General features: G+C 33.0%; 1 protein-coding gene across 2 annotated transcripts; it reads right to left on the reverse strand.

Annotated features, from left to right (window-relative positions):
* LOC107612858 lies at positions 4,747-8,597 on the reverse strand. 2 transcript variants are annotated; one of them, XM_021108893.1, is made up of 4 exons: positions 7,670-8,597; positions 6,002-6,623; positions 5,553-5,802; positions 4,747-5,190 (listed from the first exon to the last, which is right to left on the reverse strand). In XM_021108893.1, exons 1-4 carry the CDS (start codon positions 8,265-8,267, stop codon positions 5,014-5,016), a joined length of 1,647 nt encoding a protein of 548 aa, XP_020964552.1. In that variant the 5' UTR covers positions 8,268-8,597; the 3' UTR covers positions 4,747-5,013. The 2 variants fall into 2 exon arrangements, with proteins under 2 accessions (XP_020964552.1, XP_016170105.1); XM_016314619.2 differs by lacking the exon at positions 7,670-8,597 and having other exon boundaries at positions 6,002-7,551.

Here is an 11,953-nt window from a genome sequence, read left to right on the forward strand (position 1 = left end):
GATTTTATAATTTAAAAACATTATTTATAAAATTATAGTATAATTTGTATAATTTAAAAAAAGTATAATAGTAATAAATGAGAATATTTAGTTTCTCCTAATAATATAATCATATACTCCAAAAACAATGCTAAGAAAAACTTTTTATTTTTTAATCATTTACTAAGAAAATAACAAGAAGTGAATGTCCATACGGTTTTGAATTGAATGATAAACAATTTGAAAAAATAAAATTGATGTGAAATAGGCTTTTATGTTGCGAAATGGACGCGCATAAGTCCATTTGTATTTATATTAATAAATTTGACCCAAAAAAAAAAAGAAAATATAATATATGAATAAGAAAAAAAATAAAAAACCAAAATAGCAAATATAAAAACTACTGACCATCATCACAGAATCTTTAAATTTAAAAGTTTCCAAGTTTGAATTATTTTAAAATCAAAGACCAACAACGATTTATTCCAAATTTGGATTAACGTAATTATAAAGTACAACATCTTTATAAAAAAAATACTAGATTGAATTTAAATTTAAATTTGAATATCAAATGAAAAAATAAAATATTTTAGTTATTTGTTATGATATCGTTACAAAAAATTAGATTTAATTTGAATATTAGTTAAAAAATTATAATATCTTTTTGATTTATTAGGATATCTCTATAAAAAAAATAAATTTTTTGTTATCTTTGTTCGTTATCTCTATAAATAACAGTGTTTATCATGAAGTTTTAAACTTAACATTTTTTTTTCAATCACTGCAGATCAAAGGAGCAGAGAATATGAGTAAGGTAATCACGCTTGTTTTTGTTAAATGATCGGATTATTAGTCTTTTGTAAATTCTGTTTAGTAGTTTTTTTTAGTCTAATAAAAATACTGAAATTTATTTGGCTTGAGTATACACATTGGAGGAAGAATCAAACATGGACTTTTCCGCTTTGGATGAGAAGGTAATCTATTTTTTGGGCTACAATATCCAAATATGCATTACTTTCTTAGCATACTCTATTTAACATGTCTTTAATTATCTTTTGTGATGTTTATAGTTGCTGTGTTGTTACCTTAGTGTACAAGTAACGCGTCTTATTTTATGACATCTTGTAGCTTGGAAAGGGTGTTGCCGAGGCACTATCAACGATGATTCACGAAGTTGTTGTGCAAGGGATAACAGCAGTTCTCCCAGAAATTGTGAAAACGATTGGTTCCTCACCAAAAAGTGGAAGTGACGGTGTAAAACTTTCGAATACTACTCCAGTTGTTACAGCGCCGTCGGACACTTCGAAACGTGTAAAGCTTTCGAATACTGCTCTAGTTGTGCTCCGCTGTCGGACCCTTTGAAAAAAATACTTAATGCCAATCCCTCAATGTGTTTGGGTGACGAACCAGTCACAAAGAAGAGTACTTGGAGGTGGAAGGGAAAAAAGCGTGGATTACTGGTCACCGCAATTAAGGTTTTATCTTTTTTATTTTTAAATAAAAACTATTAAATACCACCTAGATTGCATTTGATCAAAATAGTACACACTAGATGGTGTTATAGTTCACAAAGTACAACATGATATCTAGCTTCATTGTTGAGTATTTTAGGCTCCTGAGTACCAGTTTCTTTTTTTTGTCATCAAATTGTGCCTGTTAATGACATTGGAAGGTTGATTAGAACCTTGTTAATATTAGGGAGCTAAATTTCATTTGCTTATATAAGAATTTGATTTGTTGATGTCGTGAAAAGTTGATCATTTGAGATGACATTATTGATAAATAAGTAACAATGCCTAAAATAATTATCATATTTCTTGGTGTTGCAGAAAGAATTGCAATTTGTGAAGAAGCTTCCTCTAGGGTGTACATGACTTTACTACAACAACTATGGTCCAAATATGGACGGGGATGACATATCAAGTACTTAACTTTTCGGATAACGTTAGTAGATGAAAAAAAATATCTGGCTGATTTTGTGTGTACACTTTGAGTAAATAAACATAGTCTAATTTTTTAAAATAGAAGGAAGATTAAACAAACGGCATGTAAAAAATTAGACAATATTTATTTACTCAAAGTGTACACACAAAATCAGTCAGATATTTTTTTTCATCTACTAATGTTATCCGAAAAGTTAAGTACTCACACGTGTGGTATGTCATTCCCGTCCATATTTGGACCGTAGTTGTTGTAGTAAAGCCATGGACGAGGAAGCTTCTCCGCAAATTGCAATTCTTTCTGCAACTCTAAAAAATATGATAATTACTTTAGGCACTGTTACTTATTTATTAATAATGTCATCTCAAATGATCAGTTTTTTACGACATCAACAAATCAAATTCTAATATAAGCAAATGAAATTTAGCTCCCTAATATTAACAAGGGTTCTAATCAACCTTCCAATGTCACTAACAAGCACAATTTGATGACAAAAAAAATTGGTACTCAGGAGCCTAAAATACTCAACAATAAAGCTAGACATCATGTTGTACTTTGTGAACTATAACACCATCTAGTATGTACTATTTTGATCAAATGCAATCTAGGTGGTATTTAATAGTTGTTATTTAAAAATAAAAAGATAAAACCGTAACTGCGGTGACCGGTAATCCACGTTTTTTTTCCTTGCACCTCCAAGTACTCTTCTTTGTGACTAGTTCGTCACCCAAACACATTGAGGGATTGACATCAAGTATTTCTTTCAAAGGGTTCGACAGCGGAGTAACAACTGGAGCATTCGAAAGCTTTACACGTTTCGAAGTGTCCGACGGCGGTGTAAGCTTTACACCGTCACTCCCACCTTTTGGTGAGGAACCAACCGTTTTCACAATTTCTGGGAGAACTAACAGCTTCGTGAATCATCGTCGACAGTGCCTCGGCAACACCCTTTCCAAGCTACAAGATGCCATAAAATAAGACGCGTTACTTGTATACTAAGGTAACAACACAGCAACTATAAACATCACAAAAGATAATTAAAGACATGTTAAATAGAGTATGCCAAGAAAGTAATGCATATTCGTGTATTGTAGCCCAAAACATAGATTACCTTCTCATCCAAGGCAAAAAAAGTCCATGTTCAAACCAACTAAATTTCAGTATTTTTATTAGACTAAAAAAATTACTAAACAAAATTTACAAAAGACTAATCATCCGATCATTTAACAAAAATAAGTGTAATTACTTTATTCATATTCTCTGCTCCTCTGATTTGCAGTGATTGAAAAAAAAAGTGTTAAATTTAAAATTTCATGATAAACACTATTATTTATAGATACCAAATAAAGATAACAAAAAATCTATTTTTTTATAAAGATATCCTAATAAATCAAAAAGATATTGTAATTTTTTAACTAATATTTAAATTAAATCTAATTTTTTGTAACGATATCATAATAAATAACTAAGATATTTTATTCTTTCATTTGATATTCAAATTTAAATTTAAATTCAATCTAGTATTTTTTTTTTTTATAAAGATGTTGTACTTTATAATTACGTTAATCCAAACTTGGAATAAATCGTTGTTGGTCTTTGATTTTAAAATAATTCAAATTTGGAAACTTTTAGATTTAAAGATTCTGTCATGATGGTCAATACTAAAAAAACATTGTTCTTTGACGGCCACGTGTTGTCACCACCGATGATGCTAAATTAGAGGAAACACTGTTTTTTGCCTCGTGTACTGAACTCCATAACTATAAGTCTATAACTATTATATATATTAAAAATATATTAAATATTAAATAGAAGATACAAGAACATAGATTGCTTCTGTAACAAATTAAAGCTTTTAATAAGCTTGCCATCATCAACATAGGAGAACAAGCAAAAAGGTAGAGAGAAACGATAGTCTCATGAAATTATATATATTCGTAAAAAAAAACTATGAAATTGGATGTTTTTAATCATTATATTATGGATTTTAATCTTCTTATGCGAGTCTTAAAACGTACTTCTAAAGAAATTTAAAAAGCAAAAGGAAAAAGAAATTAGTATATGACATTTTTTTATACAAATGCTGTGTTTTATTGTTATATAAAGACATCTTTATTTAAGTAGTTGTATTATATTAACTATATTATTGTTTTATGATGATTATGATGGGTTTTTTCTTTTTTGGTGGAGGGGGAGGAGTCAAGATCCCAAACAACAAAGGAGAAAAATCAAGGGAAACCTAGACAGAGTTCCTTGTCCTAACAACACTAATACAATCAGAAATAAGAGAATACCCTGTGGCAGAAGAGGGATATCATAAATATGAATCCCTAACGGCAGAACCTGGCCCTGCTTTGCCATATAATCTGCTACTAAATTCGCTTCTCAAAGGTTGTGTCAGATAATTTGCCAGATAAATATGATGGTTTGATAACTTGATTAAAACTGATTTATCATTGACTTTTTGGATGCAATGTAATAAGGACAATGAAACTTGGATTGGTCACCTTTCATTCCTAAATTAAATAGGATAATGCTGCAAATCCGAATTCGCTGTCAGAGTAGTGTAGATTGATGGTGAGAAATGAAATGAATGAGTCAATGAGTCAATGACACAACAAATAAAATTGTTTCCTTAGTGGTCAAGGCACGTAAGCAAAAAAAGTATTAATATATTATTACATTGCCACCTACTACTTGCTTAAAATACTGGAAAGGTAATGTCACATGGAGGTTTCTTACTTTAAGATAGTCATTTAATTAACAAATAAATTGCAAATGTTTCCATGTTATCCTAATCTATTCCAAAATAGTTAAAGTATGAAATGAGCACATCATAATCGAACAATTTTACTACTATAATCCCCTTTGGGCAAAGCTCTCAAGATGCAATCCTTATTAGGTACCAATACGAGGTTCCATTAATGAAAGAATATGCATAACAAGCAAAACTTAATGAATAAAATTGGCTAATTCTATTATCATACATGATTACTCTCACATTGACAATTGACAAAATTCCCAATCAAACCTATAATAGAGCAACAAGCATAACTGGTCTTGCGTCAAGGCACAAAAAAATGGTCTTTATCCTCATTCATTTTCTGCTATAAAGTTTGGTTCTTCACCTTGGCAAAGGTACTCATCGCACAACGATGCTGATCCCCAATCCTTTCTCAGCCGCAGGATATCTTCGGTGAAAGTGGAACCAGGGGCTCCGATGAACACTGTAGACATCGCACATATCGTTTTGTCTAACATAGCTTCAACCTTCAGTGTGGAAACATTCAAAACTCATATCAACAAAACAATTTTCAAGGAAGAGTTATCACCGCATATAAAAGCTTCTCACTGATATATTTTCAATTGCATAATAATCCAACCAAACAAAAATGTTTTTAGTGAAAAACGAGTATATAGCAATACACTGCCAAGTGCCATCGCAGATGTCTTTCTTTTTTCGTGATTGTCATACATAAACTTATGGCTCCTTCGGGTACCCTTAAACTTCTATTCCCAATCCAACTCAATTCTAAGTTGAAAAGTAAAAACTTGCAGGAGCACCTAAAAGTTCTCGATCTTTCATTTCCTAATTTTCAAAACCAAAGAAAAGGAATATATTGTTATCTCACCTGTGAGTCCCCCTCAATGCCACTCCTATATAACAAAGCATCCCATTTCTCTGCTGAGTCACGAGCAGGGCGTTTTACAAGCAGAACAGGCTTGCCATCCAGCACAACCATTGACTGAAGCAGACCAGTCTCGCTTTCTGCAGCATCGGTAGAAAGATAAATGACAGGTGCATCGGCCGTTTCAACCACCCTCAAGATGCAATCTGCAGCTTGAGGAATTGGGTAAAAGCAACTTGGTTTCTTAAGATTACTGTAAACATGCGAAGTAATCAATCATTAGTAGTAACTTTTTTTAAGGAAAAAAAATTCAGCAATCGAAAAAAGCATGCAGATGCAGGCAGAGTTTACCACTATCATACTCAAACTTCATATAGACCAATATCATAAAACTCCAACGATGAGAACAATAATGACTCAAGCTTTATTCCACTGATATCATAATGGCTCACCAGAATTTTAAGAAGCCATGTCTTCGAAAATGCAAGGCGATGAACTTCTTTCCCAGGAAGGTCTGAACAAATCGCTGAGCAGTGAGCACAATGAGGCGGCTAGGTTCAATCAGAGTCTTGCACTTGTGAGCAATAGGGCCACCTGGTTGCATTACCCACTGATTCTCCAAATCAGCAAAGAAAACATCCCCAATAGCCATAACATCATCATCATGACCGAACTTATCCAGAACATCCTTAATCGTCTTTGGTGTTGGCTTCCGAGTATCTTCCTGCCAAACAGGCTCAGGCTTGCTCATTGACAAACCCAAAGACCCCAACTTCTTCAAATGATCATCGTCAAGATAACAAGGCTGTGGCAGAGAGAAATAACACAGGAAACTATTAATGTGCAAATGATCCTTCTTAGCATTTGCAAATTCCTCAAAGGAAATCACAACTTTTTTTCCCAAACACTTGTTAATCTGATCAATGTCAATTACCCTGTCATACTGATAATCAATTTTGGAACTTGGAATCACCAGAGTCCTACTAAGAATTGCAGCAAAGAACATATGTTTTTCCAAACAAATCAAATGGTTTGACATTTGGCCAGAAACGCATACAGCAAGCAAGAATTTACCATCTTTAGGGTTCCAATCAATGGTTTTTCTCTGTGAGAAGTTCTGATCCACTGTTCTACACCTATTGTAACTAACTCCACCGAACAAATTAGGATTTCTAAAATCGAAATCAGGCTCATTTGTGTTACCTGTTCGATGCGGATTCAGCAGAACCTGCTGAATCTCTCGGTTAAGAGAGATCTGTTTGAACAGCGCCGATTTCAGATCCTCCAATTGATTTGGATCGGAATATGACGCATTGTGCTGAAAAGTTCGATTCCAAGCGGTTAAGAGCCCTAGTTGCTGCTCCCGCAAGAGGTTAATGGCGCGCAATTCAGATTCCTTCATTTGACCGGAGAGATAATCGGAGGAGAAGCTGGCGATAGGGCCATGGCGAATTTCGGTGATAGAGAAGAAGAGAACGACGGCGATGACGACGAGGATCAAGAAAATGTACCTCTTCCGGAGCTGGAATCGCCGAGAGCTCGAGCTGATATCTTCGACGTGGAAAGCGGCGGCGCCGGCGGTGGTGGAGGTGGAGGGAAGAGTGGGAGGCTTTCTAACGTTTTGGTCGATGAGGTTGTGGCGGTCGTCTTCGTCGTCGGAAGACGAATCCATGTGGTTTAGTTTGTTAGCCACAGCGGCAGTGTGATGAAGAAGCGAGTGAAGGAGTCAGTGAGTGAGTAGCAGTAGCAGAAATGGTAGAGCCAAAGAGGTTGCAGTTGCAGAAGATCCAGCCATGTGAGTGAGCCAGAGAGCGAGTGAGTGAATCGTTGGTGAGTCACTGAGTCGATTTGTCGGTGAAAGTGACTCGGTTTAGTGAGTAAGTGGCGGTTAGCGAGAAGAGGAGGGACACGGATTAGGTGCGCAACCTATGTTTTGTCACCGAAGCGCCCAAAACAATTTTGACGCACCACTGCACCAGTGCGCTCAAAAAGAATTGTATATTTGTATGTAATATACTTTATTTTTTGGGTATTCGGTTATTTATAACAATATCTATAATCTATAATATCTATATCTATAATTCTATAATAATATATAATGCCAGCAAGCAAGAATTTACCATCTTTAGGGTTCCAATCAATGGTTTTTCTCTGTGAGAAGTTCTGATCCACTGTTCTACACCTATTGTAACTAACTCCACCGAACAAATTAGGATTTCTAAAATCGAAATCAGGCTCATTTGTGTTACCTGTTCGATGCGGATTCAGCAGAACCTGCTGAATCTCTCGGTTAAGAGAGATCTGTTTGAACAGCGCCGATTTCAGATCCTCCAATTGATTTGGATCGGAATATGACGCATTGTGCTGAAAAGTTCGATTCCAAGCGGTTAAGAGCCCTAGTTGCTGCTCCCGCAAGAGGTTAATGGCGCGCAATTCAGATTCCTTCATTTGACCGGAGAGATAATCGGAGGAGAAGCTGGCGATAGGGCCATGGCGAATTTCGGTGATAGAGAAGAAGAGAACGACGGCGATGACGACGAGGATCAAGAAAATGTACCTCTTCCGGAGCTGGAATCGCCGAGAGCTCGAGCTGATATCTTCGACGTGGAAAGCGGCGGCGCCGGCGGTGGTGGAGGTGGAGGGAAGAGTGGGAGGCTTTCTAACGTTTTGGTCGATGAGGTTGTGGCGGTCGTCTTCGTCGTCGGAAGACGAATCCATGTGGTTTAGTTTGTTAGCCACAGCGGCAGTGTGATGAAGAAGCGAGTGAAGGAGTCAGTGAGTGAGTAGCAGTAGCAGAAATGGTAGAGCCAAAGAGGTTGCAGTTGCAGAAGATCCAGCCATGTGAGTGAGCCAGAGAGCGAGTGAGTGAATCGTTGGTGAGTCACTGAGTCGATTTGTCGGTGAAAGTGACTCGGTTTAGTGAGTAAGTGGCGGTTAGCGAGAAGAGGAGGGACACGGATTAGGTGCGCAACCTATGTTTTGTCACCGAAGCGCCCAAAACAATTTTGACGCACCACTGCACCAGTGCGCTCAAAAAGAATTGTATATTTGTATGTAATATACTTTATTTTTTGGGTATTCGGTTATTTATAACAATATCTATAATATATAATATCTATATCTATAATTCTATAATAATATATAATGCCAAAACATGGAGGTTTGGTGTCCAATTTTCTATTTCCTATTTTAACCCTACTAACATAATTAAAAAATATTATACAGTTACTTATTTCACTAACAGTTACCACTTAACTTCTATTCAATTCTTTACTCCCACAATCTCTCTTTTTTTATTTTTTTTTTATTTTATTCTGATTCTCCTTTATCTTATAAACTCTTCTCTGTACCGCACAATTATTTAAAGAAGTTTTTTTTGACATCTTAAACTAGATAAAGATGATGTCAAAAGATTTATTTTCGTGGCCATATATGAAATGAAAAAAAAAATTAGAAGCCAACAAGTGTTTAACCAGTGGTGATAAATAGTTTTTTTTGTATAGATCTTATTATATTCGGAGGTATTCATTTAAATTATGTTTTGTTTAATTTTATATTGGTCTTTGTTTGTATAGTGTTGTTTTAAGTATATCTGTGAGTACTGTACTCTGATGGTTTGTTCAGTAGTTTAGCCTCATTCTAATTATTTTATTAGAATTTTTTTTATAATCATAAAAAATATATCTTTTTTATTTTTTTTATAATTTCATCTATTTTACTGGTTCTTTTTTTACCTCCTAATACACGTTGTTATATTTTTCTTGTTGCCATTATTTTTTTACCTTCAACGCTATCGATTTCATCACATTCATCGTTACAAATTTTATTTAGTTTTATTGCAGTTACTACGTTCACGTATAACTTCTACCTATATTTTTTTCCTCTTTAATTTACTTATCTAATTAATATTTTCATGGTTCTTTTACTTTTTTTAATTTGTTCCCAATTCTTGAAGCGCTTATATATTTATTTTTATGGTCAATAAATCTGACAATTTTTCAAGACTAAACAAGTTATTGATAAGAAGATGTATGATGAATTACGAAGAGTTTTGTCCAGATACACAATTTTTATACTCTTCTATTTTGTTCATTAATTATTCTTATATTTTGATATTTAAAAATGAACAAAAATAAGCATTCTCATTTATTCTATTTTTTCACTATTTATAAAAAAATGAAGACCTCTTCGTATTTAGATTTATATTTTGACCTTTCACTTAAAAAAGATGAAGACAAATATGAATATCTATGACATTTAAGTAAAAGTTATCTTTTATAAATAACTAACATGCATTTTGGTTTATATATACTATTTTTGAATTAGAATAATGTTTTATCATTATTTTTTTAATTATATTTTGTTTATAATAATTTTAATTTTAATAAAATATATGATATAAATAAAGTTACGTCAACGTTAAAATAAAAATATACTTATCTAATAAATTTAAAAAGTGAATAATATGTTAACAAAAAAATAAATTAATATCTTAAAAATAATAGAAAAGCGGCTGAACAGGCATGCTTGTTGAGCCGCTAGTAATTTTTAAGCAAGGGTTTTGCTAGTGTGTAGATATGTTATTCCTTCTATAGGTATAGAAACCACGTGCCATGTATAGAAATAGGACAGCTGGACAATATAAAAATGTGTGTTGAGGAGCAGCTTTATAAAAACTGTGAAAAGCTGTGATTTGAAGAAAAGTAGGCCCCACATGTTTTTGTGATCAATTTTTAATGAAAGCTGTGACAAAGCGCTAATAACTAAAATTAAGAAATAATTTTTTATGCAAAATTTTTTGTTCGATGAGCGTAAATTGTGACCGTGAAAAAATTTAAATCCCTTCCCTAAATTAGGCTTAATAGGAGGCCCATAAAAACAAATAAACCCACGTCTTTGGAAACAAATTTAACCCAGGAATATGACTTTACGGTTGGGAGGTTTATATTTGAAATTATTCCTTTTAGGGAAATTGAAAGAAAATAAGTGTTTGTAATGTAATTATGAACATTTTGAAATTAATAATTAGTATTAATTTGATATTTTAAAGAAATATTTTATCCAGTAAAAATAAAGAAATTAGGTGATTCATTATTTAGTGATCAACTATAAATTTGTTTTAAAATAATAGTCAAGAGCATTTATGCTGAATGATTTGAAAAATAATTTTGTGAAAAGCATGAAAAGAATCTACTTTAATATACTGAAATTGGATTTTTCTTCAACTAATGGAAGTGACATGTTGATTTCTCATGAATCCTATATTCATATGAAGTTCGAAGCCCATCCATTGGCCTAACTCCACAGGTTTTTGAACAACCTACTTAGCCCAATACTCACCAAAAAATAATGAAGCTAATTGACATGGTTAATCACATGGCTAATCACAATTATACCACTATAAATCCTCTGCTGATTCATTTGAAAAAGCTGCTGCAACGTCATTCCACCAACTATCCAATTCAACCACAGTAAATGCGGCTGTCAATATGGGATGAGGACAAATCAGTGACATCAGTTCTACATATATAGATGTTATTTAACATCTATACCATAGCAAGACCCTTTAGCAATGGGTGTTTTCATAATTTTCTTTATCTTCTCCCTTTTTGTCTTAGTTTTTCTCTATCTTCCACCTCACAGTTACAGGTTAATCTCCTTACTTCTATTTTTGCCCCTCTCAATTTTTCTGCATCTAAAGTCCGAAATCGCAAAATTAGAATAAGGAATAATATATTAGAATAAGTTGTATTCGAATATACTCATCTCTTCCACACATGTAACAATGGAATTCGTATAACATGTATTCAATTATATATTTTATTATTTAATTTATATAATCTAATATGTTCTTATTTTTTATATTTTAGAGTTTCGAATATAGTGCACAAATGTTCACTGCACTTTCGAATATGTTTCCTTATATTCGAATATATGAGAAGTTATAATGTGTACTATAAATTAAAGAATTAAAAATGTTTAATGTTTAAGGAGAAGAGAGAAGAGGATGTTCCATTCCAACTTAAGAGTAATTCTAATGATTTTCTATCTCATAAGTAGGATGCTGATTTTGTAATTTAGAGATTTTGAATTGTTCTATGTGTTTATTGAATGATAGGGAAGCAGAGCATATTGGCTTGTTGACAATCATTACTTAGTTTCTCAAATAAGTTAAAATTTTGACAAGTTAATTAGTATTGGATTTTAATTTCTACCACTTACTCTTAGAATGTGAATCACATAATAATAACAGTAATGAAAAAAAAATATATATTTAAAAAAAACTTGTCAATACTCTAGGAATAAGTACTGTTTTGGTTCCTAACGTTGAGAACCAGAATCGAAACCGTTCCTGATGTAATTTTTGACTTAATCGTCCTTAATATTTTTTTGTATTAAAATCT

This window comes from Arachis ipaensis, chromosome B08 (assembly GCF_000816755.2).
Source record: "Arachis ipaensis cultivar K30076 chromosome B08, Araip1.1, whole genome shotgun sequence".
In the NCBI taxonomy this organism is placed as follows: Eukaryota; Viridiplantae; Streptophyta; class Magnoliopsida; order Fabales; family Fabaceae; genus Arachis; species Arachis ipaensis.

What these genes read in the sequence shown, in the direction of transcription:
- LOC107612858 (XM_021108893.1), bottom strand. Translation starts at nt 8,267, where the DNA reads ATGGATTCGTCTTCCGACGACGAAGACGACCGCCACAACCTCATCGAC. An exon ending in CATGGCTTCTTAAAATTCTG is followed by an intron (nt 5,803 to 6,001) that starts GTGAGCCATTAT and finishes GCATGTTTACAG; the next exon opens with TAATCTTAAGAAACCAAGTT. An exon ending in GCATTGAGGGGGACTCACAG is followed by an intron (nt 5,191 to 5,552) that starts GTGAGATAACAA and finishes TCCACACTGAAG; the next exon opens with GTTGAAGCTATGTTAGACAA.